This window comes from Amphiura filiformis, chromosome 15 (assembly GCF_039555335.1).
Source record: "Amphiura filiformis chromosome 15, Afil_fr2py, whole genome shotgun sequence".
Taxonomy (NCBI): Eukaryota; Metazoa; Echinodermata; class Ophiuroidea; order Amphilepidida; family Amphiuridae; genus Amphiura; species Amphiura filiformis.
This window is the reverse complement of record NC_092642.1, coordinates 22655159-22668014: the sequence shown is the minus strand read 5'-3', so window position 1 is coordinate 22668014 and position 12856 is coordinate 22655159. Positions and strand designations below refer to the sequence as shown.

Below are 12856 nucleotides of genomic sequence, written 5' to 3'. Positions count from 1 at the left end.
GTGAAATGATGCCACTTGCCCCAACATCTCATATGCACAGTTTATCCCTTACATGTCATGTGTCTTGCATAGCTTGTAGCCCACCAACCTTGTTGTAATAAGAGTCTAGGAAATAATTCCTAATATCTCATACCCTAGTTTGTATGCCTTTATCTAATCCTGTCCACATGACAGGGACTAAATTATCCCTTAAATTTGGTAATGAGTTGTTGAGTGTAGTAATTGAGTTGCCTTTTTTTTTTTTATAAACATGTTTATAATTGGCTTATAGCCATCACATGATAACAATACACATAACTGATTGGTTAATCAAAGCTAGGTAGGCAGGTTATGGCCAGCATACTGAATGTTTACTTTGTGATTAGGTTTATCTGCATTGAAAACTACACAATGGGCGATTTACTTCAGAAAACTACATGGCACAAAACTAAGTCCATTACCTATAGTTAATTGAATGTTTATTGACTGTTGTAATAACCCAGCAATGTGTGTATAAACCTGTATAATATATTTTCTGTTACAAAATATTAATTGGTGTTAAGTATGAGACAAATATCCTGACAAAAGCTAGCAAGACCAAGACTAGCGGTGTCATTTGTTTACTTTAGTGATAGGCATCTTGCAATCTGTATAGAAAATTATATTCAACAAATTAAAGATATTGCCAACATGCAATAATAGTGGACATTTTGATACAATTTTCTTCGCAGTTATAGCCAAATTTGTTTCCTGTGAGTGGCTTTAAAAATTGTTTTCCAGAGTCAGGACGCAAATATCATTATTAAGCCTCATATCACTTATTTATTGTCGTGCAAAGTAGGTTAGATATGAATATTACATGTTAGACCAAAGTAGCTCAAAGTACTATCTGAGACTATATATATAATAATCACAGGTATAATAGTCTCAGGTACTAGGCCTATACACCTGATCCGTGACCGTGACTTGTCTTTTTTGAAGACAACTTCTTGTTATGCTTTATCTTCAAGTACTGTAATCGATAAGTTTATTATTGTTTGCAATCAATAGTTGTTCTCCTTGTTATGTGTGCACTAAAATCACTTGCCTGTAGTTTTCAGTCTGATGAATTGCCAGCACTTGGTGCGGGCATGGAACTGACAGTAACTGATATGTAATATCAACTGAAACACAATCTGCCTTTTGGATATAAATATTTTTCCCAAATTCGATTTAATACCGGTGGTTATATTGTTATTGGTGTGGCACTCCCTACCGGGACTTCCTACAACTCGAGAACAAGTCTTCAACCGTTCGCAATTTGTAGTGACCAACCATATTCAGCATCGAAGTGGTTACGTAATTCTCTTGGTTACCGGATCACGCTATTTTGATATGCCTTCAAGTGCCATATACTTTGTGTGGTGATTGTTTCGATCGTGGTTCATAACTCAAGCGCGTGATCCCGTTGACATAGTAACATTACGTAACTTCGATACTGAATACAGTAGAGAAAACTACTGTCTAGGCTACTGGTTTACATTCAACATTGTGAACTACACACATTCTTACGCAGATTGAATTTCAAACGGGTAGATTCTGCAGGAAGAGTGACTCACGAGTGCAGTGAGAGTAAGATTTACTAGAACTAGTATGATCCCAATTTTATGAATGATCTCTATAAGATGACATTCGTTTTACTGTCTGGTCTGCTAGTTCCAATCCAAGCAAAATTCAACTTCCCTGAACCAAAGTCATTTATTTTCATAAATCATTCAGCATGTTCAGCCGGCTTTTAAATTGTTATTTGGAGCTTGTCATACCATCAGTTAGTAGTCTCCCAGGCGGTTTAGGGCTGAATCAGCAGCAGGGGTTTACGCCCGGATTTACGTACCTTTTTTTACCGTAGTCTCCTCCTCCGCCGGTTTGTGTTGAGTGAGCGGAATCATCTCGGCTGTGGAGGAGACCAGTGAAACGTCTTTTTGAGCATTAATTAGCGCCCCCTACAAAAATGTTTTGGAAGCAAAAACTAAGAACATACAAATTTTTTTATGAGGTTGATTTAGATCAAGTTAAGATTTGTGATGCATTATGGGGGACGTTTTACTTCCTGCAACCCCAAAGCAGGCGTCCTCTACCCATCAGATGGGCAAAGGCTTAACTTCAAGCACATCACAATTTCAGAGACATGCACGAGTTCTGTGGTGCAAAAATTACGAAAATATAATCTATGGTGTCACGAAAAATGCATTTTCTGTCTCAAAATCGGCGACACATCACGAAACGACCCCTTAAAATGCGATACCGTTGATTGAAATTGTTTTGGCCCTCTAATCATGTCAAACGAGTTCGACGACAGAGGTCGCACTTCTAGTTGTCTATGTTTTTACACCCAAACCCACTTCACTCTCTTTACGCTTGTTTAATACTCTAGTAGATAGCGACGAGCGATAAACAAATACTAATGAGATTTAATGTTACTTTGTTGGCCAGAAAGTACAATCGATCTCATTGGATCAAATTTAGGATCTTTGTAAACAAAAGTTCTTCGGACTGCAGTATTAAGCAATAACCTATACCGTATTGAATACTATCACAGCCCACTGAGCTGTATCATGCCTGTATCGGACGCAAACACGTTGAAGTAAACAAAACATTGATTGTCTATGGTATGTGAATTAATAGCTTGCATTAAAATGTATTAAAATGTATCAACTGTTACTGCGAAAAATTCATGAAAACTAGCATGTACCCTATGTCATTATCACTAACTTATGTTGTCCAGTGAATACCAGTTGTAGTAACTACAAATTTCGAACGTTTGAGGAGCCGGGAATTTCAATCATTGGAACTGAGTGAATACACATAGATGGAACCATTTTTCCCAAGTTTTTCCCAAGTTCTCATTATTGATTGATGTTGGAGGCGCAGGGTGCTGCTCACATCAGCTCTGTACATTTTGTATGTTTTTGACCATTATTTTCTACCATCATCTTCCAAATTTGGTATTGATGTACTGTGTTTTGACCAAGGATTACAACTGGATCATTTTTATAGTAACTTTGAAATCGCTAGAAGAGATATTGCTTGAAGTTTGATTTTTATTTTCATCACTTATGGTATGTATGTATGACACTGTATACTGCCATGTATGGATTTAACAATGCACTGTTCAACCTGGTAACTTTCTAACTGTTTAACCAATAAATCCATACTGTTCAACTGGGCATAGCTACTTGAGTATCTAGTGACAATGAGGCACCCTGTGCAGTGTTCTATGATGAGAGCCCTGATCATCTTGGGACTTTGGTTTGGTTGTGTGTCTGTGTATGTTGTTGTAGCACCTCCTTATACAGCAACACAGTCAATAACCAAGAGCCATTTTCTTGGAACTAGAATTTCATATTATTTCCTAATTCGCAAGCTCAATCGGAAATAAATCATTTCCAATTGCGCCTACTTCTCTAGGATCTATCAACCTGCAAAACAAACACACAATGATACAGTTTATCTTACCAGGGGAATATTGTTCGTCAGCCGCGAACTACGGACGGACATCGAAACGGTCAGACCCGCCTATAACGGGTGTAACTTCGTAAGAAGCTAGAAGACCTACTGATAGGTCTGCGATTCATAAAGAATAGTATAACAAGACCTATATGCTAGGTCCAATTATCCTTCACTATGCTCTGCTCAAGAAATCGTTTCTTCATTTAAGGCCTAATATAGGCATAGCCTTAAACCATATAACGCCTGTCAACATAGATAATATTTCTATGCAGAAAGCAGAAAACATTTACGTCACATGTGTTTATTATAACATAAACTTAAACATTGTTAAACAAATCAATCTATGCCATGCGAATAAGAATAACAATTCTTTAGCCCTAAGGAACCAAAGTCCTAACAATCAGAGGATTCGAATTATCTGAATTCTGAGCATCAAACATCTCCCATCTACCCAAATTACTGGACGGACTGTGACACGGATCAGACACAACCCAAGCTATCACAATTATCATCAAGCATGTCCCATAGAGCCTAGGCCATACGCCATTGGACATGTTGCACAGAATCCAAAAAGAGATAACTAAACACAAGTTTTAATAAGCCTACGGAAAATTAGACGTCCGTAGTCCTCGGTGCTGGCAACAATCAATGCCTTGATCACACCACGCTGTACACAATTCATGCGTACCGCTGAATTGACCATTACGCAATCCTCGATCCGCAGGCCTCCAAAGGAAATGTATATTATTTCCTAATTCGCAAGCTCAATCGGAAATAAATCATTTCCAATTGCGCCTACTTCTCTAGGATCTATCAACCTGCAAAACAAACACACAATGATACAGTTTATCTTACCAGGGGAATATTGTTCGTCAGCCGCGAACTACCCCTTATCAAGATATAAAGAACGGGCGGGCAAACGGTCCACACTGAATAATAGCTATGCTGAGCTCAAACTCAAACTAATCTGGAATAATTTATTCCGAGCTACAAAGCCCCTCGATGAATGTGATACTCCTATATAGGCCTATATATAGACATTATGCTATTAGTTCTTATTTCCCCGCTCGCACCAGCCCTCAAACATTGTCAAAACAAAAACAAATCACATTTCCCTAGTCCTGATCCCAGGACCTCAGGCCCCCTCGGCCCTGAATCGCCAAATAAATTGCCACCTCAGTACTGAGACTGTAAAAACCAATGCTCTTTTGGCTAAAATAAAAGATGCCTATATATATATTAACTATATACATGAAAATCACCAGCGTTTAGCATGTTTACTGTAAGCACAGATCTGTGGTGTAAGCATCCAACATATTTATAACATACAACATTGCACTAATGTACAGAGCTTGGACCAATAAAGTCACTTTGACTCTCTGTAAAAATATGTAAATATCTCGTCTAATCAAAGACCCTATGGTCTCATTTAATAAGAACCACTAACACGAAGAAACTCAAACGCTTCTGCCAAACTGACAATTTCAACAGGTTCATGAACTCCGAACGCCACAGATATAACAGCAGAAGGTCTAACTCAGTACAAGAAGCTATTGCAGCTTTATTACTGCCTTGAGTGTAGTCACAAAGGCAGATGCAACGTCTGATGAAATTTGGCGCATCTCACAATTTTACTTACTGAAATACCAATTACTGGTGAAACATGAACACATATATGCCTATATTAAATATGAAGAGCAGAACCGCAACTAAATATGTGGATAATCAGATCCAAGTGCTTCTATGAATAAAATAAATTCTTCTGACATTTTACTTTCACAAAACACTGCCCTTGTCACATACGATATCCTTAAGATATATAGAAAAATACCTGTAGACCTATGTAGTAAACGTAAATCTAGCTCAGTCGTGCATACTACATGTAGGCCTACTATAACTATGCATAAGCAAACAAAAATGGACATCCATGAATAATATAATGAGAATACTCTCCGAAATGCTCACATCTGTGTTCAGGAATAATCCAATTACTGAACCTTGAAAAACAAACCAAAACACCGTACCTATAATGTATTCTTTAAACATCTACTCAGCTAGGAATACCTCGTGAACATGGAGAACGCCTATATAGAAATCTCAAAAAACCAACTTGGTGAAGCTGTACATATCATAAACGTCAAAAAACATGAACAGACTCGAATATCCATCTCCAATACCTCTCTTAACCCATGCACGAAACTTACGAATTTCTACCTTCCATGATCTTCATGATCTTTGATAATAATAAGCAGAAACCCAGCATGTCTTCGAAGACACACATATTCACTGCTAACAATACAACATGCATGTATATATCCTAATCATGAAGGTAATGCTGTGGAAATGCGTATCCATATCCCAAATCCATGCCGCTGGTAATACAGTATAATCCATTTCATCCGTTTACCCCTACAAGTGATGCACTTCCAAAATCTTTCATGACGACACAATTATGGTATAGAACACATTGTTATAAATGCTTAGCTTGCTCATCTCTATTATGATCATGATGAAGTGTACCCAAGACTACCCGCTACGGAGTAAAGTTCATTAACAGTCACCCAAATATCGAGATATTAGCCCTAGTTTAACCGGCTGAGGGACAAATCAATTGATTTAGTCTATGGTCTATTAGAACCTACATTTACTATTGTCACATTCTTTCAAGTCCACGATCCATGTCATGTAAATACTCTTGCATTGCCACATCCATGGAAAAGCTCCAACAGAGATCTTTCATATCCATGAGACTGTCCTTTATAAATGGAAAGCTCACGTATAAATCTGAAGGAATGCTTCCTTAGCTATCATCCATTCTGTTCATTCCGAATGGCCTCATCCATTATGCACAGAAAAAACCAAACCAACCGGAACTTTAATGGGAATGATCAAATTCCATTAAACACATCCTCTGTGTGTATGAACCCAGATATGCCTATACATCCTTCTTTGCTCCATACACCTCAATAGGAAATTCCATACACATCGATGATACTGCTCCTAAATAGGCCTAGACACATCCATATGGGAACTCATATAAAATAATGTTATGTTATACGCAACCTTTGGGACCTTGCTCCCATACACATCTACAGCCAGGATCCATGAGAATACTCCCATCCACGTCCGTGGGAAAAACTCCCATACAAACCCATGTGATGCTCCCATATATGCACCCATGGGATGCTCCCATCCACGAGATACTCGATCCCATACACATTCATCCCAATGCTCCAATACACATTCATGGAAAAACTCCCGTACGCATTATATAAATGCTCCCATGCACGTTCATGGGAATGCTCCCACACAATGCACTCGTTCATTGGAATGCTCTCCCATAGACTCTCCCATGAGAATGCTCCTATGTATACCAAATTCATGGGAATGCTCCTATAGACATTCATGGAATGTTCCCAGACACATTCATGTGAATTCTCCCATACACTTAATATTCAAAAGCTCCCATATACATTTTATAGAGCATAAATGCTCACATACACTCTGCGTGATGTTCTAGATAGAGCTTATCAGATGCCAAACCGAGACACCGCACATTCATGATAAACATAAATTGCTCCCAAACTCATTCAAGGGAATGCTCCCATACACGTCCATGGAATGCTCCCATACACCTTCATGGGAATGCTCCCATATACACTCATGTACGTTCATGGGAAATCTCCCATATATAATCATGCGTCTGCTACCAAGCATGCACATCCTCGCATACATTCCGTGAGAAATCTCCAATACGTCCCTGGGAAGCTGCCTTTACCCACAGTAAGTACTTTACTCATCCACGGGAATGCTCCCAAGATCAGAAAGCTCTAGCCTCTGCAAACCTCAGAAATTATGCGAATCTACATTTTCCTGTAGGAATACTCCCATGGTAATACAAATCCATATATTCATATTGCCCACATAACAAACATATTCATGCCAAGCTCATTAATTTCTTATTTACTCGAAATTGTTTTTTTTTTTTAAGACCACGTTCGTGGTAAGGCGACAATGCTCACGCCCATGGAAAAGCTCCTATATGTCTCAATGAATCCACGTGAGAGGAATGATCTCATAAAGGCCAATATGGAATTCCTCCTAAATAGCCTAACAACACTGGTAATCGTGTATCCTAAGCAAAAACCGAAAATGACGAAAATGTTGAAAAACATCCTGAAGCATATAGGCTTAATAAGTACCTACATTCTTATGCGACATTACCATAAGCATAATCAATATGAATTTGCATTCTACTTCTACACAAAAGCTTCAAATTAACGTTCTTATATTAAAGTGCCCGTTTGAGGCCCAAGGCCAACGAATGGCCAAACTGAACACAGTCAAGCAAGCTGACATGATAAAGCAGCGTTCCCGGACATGTGCAGCGTTCTGAATAACGGCCCTTCTTGATCTCAATCTCGCAATCCATCGAGCTTCAAACTGGTATGAAACTAATCAATCGAAAGCCAGGTGTTATTCTGGATCAAATTTAATTTAGAAATTTTGAATAAATTAATTATACATGCGAAAATCAATACTTGCGCGAGAAAAATATATCGGTGCGTTTCCAACGGCAAAATTAATCATGTAACGTACTAAAAGTATGACAAAAGCTTGCAAGAAATCGAGATGTCAATACCATTAAACCAATCTACAATCTCTATTATGGCTACTACTCTATCGCAGTCGAGATTGAAACCTATGTATGATCATGATAAAAGGGGTAACGAGAACAACCTCTCTGCCTGACAGCACAACCGCATTTATGTCATAATATGATATAACAATTATTAGAAGATACCGTATAACAAGAATTTATTAAAACGTACACAGGTATTATCTATGGTTTTATACTTAATCCATATTGATTTGGAGACCTCGTCAAGCGAGTCGCGTACAATTAGAACCCCGGGTTAGAACCCCCAAAATCAAATGAAAGCAAAACCATATTAAGTACCCGCATCGATCACACGATATGATAATGATGCCTATTTATTTATCTGATCAATCAATATACAATGACAATGCGTTCACTAAGCAGTCTTGTACCCAGACTAAATGTAGCCCATCGTAAAGATAACGAAAGAAAATCCGGCTGTGACGGAGACCACATAAAACCGTTCATGCCAGAAATTGGCGACCCAGGGATGACGACAATTACTGTACTGCTAATAGACATGGTGTATAACCACCATTTATGTTTGATACCATCCTAAATGTTGATACCAACTCCTATAGTGCAATTCACATCCAATGTACTGGCCATGAGTCATTTCAGTAAGGCCTATCCATAGCCCCATAGGCCTCCAAGGCCTATGTATCTTGAGGAATAAATCACCTACCTCCTTACATCTGTTACTTCTTGTCAATCAAAAACATCTTACCAGGTCTCACAAGCAACCGCCATACATACCATAGATACTTTTCAAACCCCGATTCCAACCTACAACAAGCTTCATAGTAATATTTTTACTGGGCTCATATCTGTTTTATCTGAACTAAATACGCCATCCTTATACAATTTGACCAAAAGGTGTACACAAAGTACAGCGCTGGAAATTAGACGTCCGTAGTCCTCGGTGCTGGCAACAATCAATGCCTTGATCACACCACGCTGTACACAATTCATGCGTACCGCTGAATTGACCATTACGCAATCCTCGATCCGCAGGCCTCCAAAGGAAATGTATATTACTCTAACTCAAGTTCTACATTTCAACTACAGCTTCTTTTGTCTGGAGATGTGAACCCTAATCCTGGGCCTAACAAGAGCCCAGTAGATGAACATGCATATGCGATCAATCCACAATCATGTAAACCACTAACTGAATATCAATCATCCAAACAAATAACTTATAGTAGAGATGCACTCTTAAGTCTTCGTGCCAGTCAATCTAGAGTCTCACCAGAGGTCTGGTCTACTTTAAGATCTCATAGACTTTGCCGACCCACAAGGAGAGGATCTGCGGCTGGGTGCCTACAACGCCTACGCATGAACACTTCTAGACCCATTCCGGTCGTACCATCGGTCATAACCAATTCATGTGAAAATGCTTTAAACCAAACAATTCCTGTCATTGTTACCCAGCGTTCTTCTATTTCCCACCCTGAACCATTGCGTAATAAACATAATTTGAGAAAATTGGAGTTTGTTCAACTCCCTTCCCCGGACACAGACATTTTCCTTCCTCGGAAAGTGAATGAAGCTCGTGCAAGTCAAACTATTTCTTCGCAACTACAAAAGTGTGCTAAATTACCCATTGTTTATATGACTAATGCGCAATCTCTTGGAAACAAATTTGAAGAGGCCGAAGTGGTTTTACAACTAAACAATGTTGACATCTGTGTAATAACCGAAACATGGTTCTCCAGTAATATCCCTGAAAATCAACTGAGTATCCCAAGTTATAACTTATTTTTCAAAGATCGGGACAGTAAGCGTGGTGGTGGTGTTGGCATTTATGTGAAGGATGATATACCAGCAACCACTTTTGACAAGATTAAAGTCCCGACAGAGTTGGAGTGCATATGGGTAAAAGTAAGACCCGAGAGACTGCTCAGGAGTGTGTCCTCAATCGCAGTATGCGCCGTGTACATTACAACCAAATCGCCCCATCAAAACCTGCTGACTGATCATCTGCTGTCAAGTGTGGATTTTCTAAGAACTAAATACCCTGATATAGGGATCTTGATATTAGGTGACTTTAATAGAATGAATGTTAATACTATATTGAGAGGCAATGACTTTAAGCAACTTGTTGATTTCCCCACACGTGGAGATGCAACGCTTGATCTGATGCTGACTAGTAGCAAGTTAAATGAATACTATGCAAAGCCTAGGCCTATTTCGCCGATTGGCCTTAGTGACCACGTGAGTATTCTGTGGAATCCTAAGATCTTACCAAAAGCTACTATGAAATCTTGCTCAGTAAAGATCACTCGTCCTCTACACGGGTCTGGAATTCGTGCATTTGGGTCATGGATTCAAGGTCAAAACTGGGATGAGGTTTTAGATTGTGATTCCACACAAGATAAGACTGATGCCTTTTATTCAATTCTTGAACTTGGTATTACTAAGTACTTTCCTGAAAAAAAGAGGAAAATCCTGGCCAATGATAAACCCTGGATAACAGATCATGTAAAACAGTTAATTGTTGAGCGTCAAAATGCATTTCAATCAGGTAATGTTAGTGAATGGCGTAAGCTTAGAAATCTTGTTAAAAGAGAGGTTGAAAAAGCCAAAATCTCATATCATGCCAACAGAGTTAGACACTTACAGAAAGCAGAACCACGTAAATGGTATCAAGAACTGAAAAAAATTACCAACTCTACGAAAAAGGATCTCAAATTAAACATCCCCGGTATTGATGACAAGGATGGCGTAGGCAAGGCTAATTCCATCAATGATATGTTTGCCAATGTGTCTGCTCATGTTCCTCCTCTTGATTTCAACGAGCTGCCTGCCTATCTGCCTTCCAAAGAGCCTCCTCCTCATCTTTACCCATGGGTAGTGTACAATGAACTCAAGAAAATAAATCCCAACAAATCTAGTGGTCCGGATGGAGTCCCGGCAAAATTAATCAAAGAATTTGCTTACGATGTTGGGACGGTAGTATTGACTGATTTTTCAAAGGCATTTGACCTTGTGAACCACACTGTGCTCATAAATAAGATCATTCAAATGGGTGTGCGCAGAAATATTATTCCCTGGATTTGTGACTTTCTTCATCACCGCCAGCAGTGTGTGAGGTATAACAGTGATCTTTCCAATTATGTCTTCCTAAATGGTGGTGTGCCTCAAGGCACAAAATTTGGTCCCATTGGCTTCCAAATCATCATCAATAATGCTGCCATTGGTTCCCATTCTCAATACTGGAAGTATGTGGATGACCTCACTTTTGCTGAAAACAGGAAGATTGGGGAGAAGGGGGGATTACAGGATGACTTGAATGATTTTTCAGAATGGGCTAGAATCAATCAACTCAAGTTAAATCCATCCAAGTGCCAAGCACTGGAAATATGTTTCAATAAGTCTGCCCCACTGCATGCTGACTTAATGATTGGTTCTAAGAAGCTGTCCTATGTCAACAAAGCTAAAGTTCTTGGTGTCTACCTACAAAATGATCTTAAGTGGGAGTCACAAATTGAAAACATGACTAAGAAAGCCAACCAAAGGCTTTTTATGTTGAGATCTCTTAAAAATTTGGCTTTGACCGTGAAGAGCTTTTGACAGTCTTCAAAAGTTATGTTAGACCAGTTGTTGAATATGGGGATGCAGTGTGGCATTCTGGTTTATCTATAAAGGAAACAAATGAGCTGGAAAGAATACAAAAGAGAGCTTGTAAGACCATAGTGGGCTTCAATAATTACAAATCATATTGTGATGCATTAAATACATGTGGGCTTAATTCTTTGCAAGAAAGAAGGGAGGATCGCTGCCTTAAATTTGCCAAAAGCCTTGGTGACAATGAAAGAACAAATCATTTATTGCCGCCCACCAGATTTGCCATCCATGGTAGAAACTTGAGAAATAGCAAAAATATTTCTCAATTGGCTTCAAAAACAAACCGTTTTCAGCAAAGCCCTGTGCCTTATTTTGTGAATCTTTTGAATGCTAACTAAAAGGTGCTTTTTTCTGGCCGCTTTCACTTATATTGCTCCTGTTTCCTTGGCTTGTGAGTAATAATTTTGGTTTTATTTAAAAAATTTCCTTTTAAGTTTGTTTTCCGGATATATATTTTTTTCCTTGTATTTAATGTGTATTTCTAAGTGTTTAGCAGTTTTTAAAGTGCATTATATATTCATGTTCCAGAGAGGCTGATGGGAAGTGAGTGTAATGTTTCTGTGCATGTGAGTATGTTTGGATGTGTGTATTTTAGGAGTGTCCATGTATTGTTGCTTCAATGATTGTGAGAGTAATTTTGTATGTTGCTCGTTGCCTGTAAGTAGTAAGTGCTTGAGTTATATAAATGAGTGAGTGTGGATTTCTAATTTGGGTTTTTTGCGGCAGGAATAATTTTAAATAAGTTTGGTGCGTTGTGGCAATATCAGTGCTTGATTCTTGTGCAATAATTTTTTTTAAAATTTATTTATTTTGTTATTAAATGTTTTTTCTATTCCTGATGTATTTTGATTTTAAAAAGCATGTATTGATTTTGTACCTTTTATACCATGTAAAAAAATACGCAATTTGGCCTTAGGGCCACGAGGTTATTTTTTAATAAAATTGAATTGAATTGAATTGAAAAAGTCGTATGGCCACAGATAAACATGGCTGTCTAATTATTGAGTACCGAGTTCGTTCTGCAGTCTATTTGCATTACCATATGGGTTCGCCGGACCTCTTTGCAATGTAAGTCATATCAGTGAATAATATCTCATAATT

General features: G+C 38.5%; 2 protein-coding genes across 2 annotated transcripts in view; both read left to right on the top strand.

Moving 5' to 3' along the window:
• Positions 1 to 9739: 9739 nt before the first annotated feature.
• LOC140170808 (uncharacterized) lies at positions 9740 to 11701 on the top strand. The gene has a single exon (XM_072194028.1). It carries the CDS (start codon positions 9740 to 9742, stop codon positions 11699 to 11701), a length of 1962 nt encoding a protein of 653 aa, XP_072050129.1.
• Positions 11702 to 12746: 1045 nt separating this feature from the next.
• LOC140171395 (gamma-secretase subunit Aph-1-like) overlaps positions 12747 to 12856 on the top strand; it is a 28077-nt gene continuing 27967 nt past the window's right edge. Inside the window, exon 1 of the mRNA XM_072194641.1 lies at positions 12747 to 12823. The gene's annotated coding sequence lies outside the window, so the exon portion shown is untranslated. The remainder of the gene's footprint in view (positions 12824 to 12856) is intronic.

Bases quoted from the DNA above. Each gene is read 5' to 3' on its own strand.
- LOC140170808 (XM_072194028.1), top strand. From the start codon at position 9,740: ATGACTAATGCGCAATCTCTTGGAAACAAATTTGAAGAGGCCGAAGTG.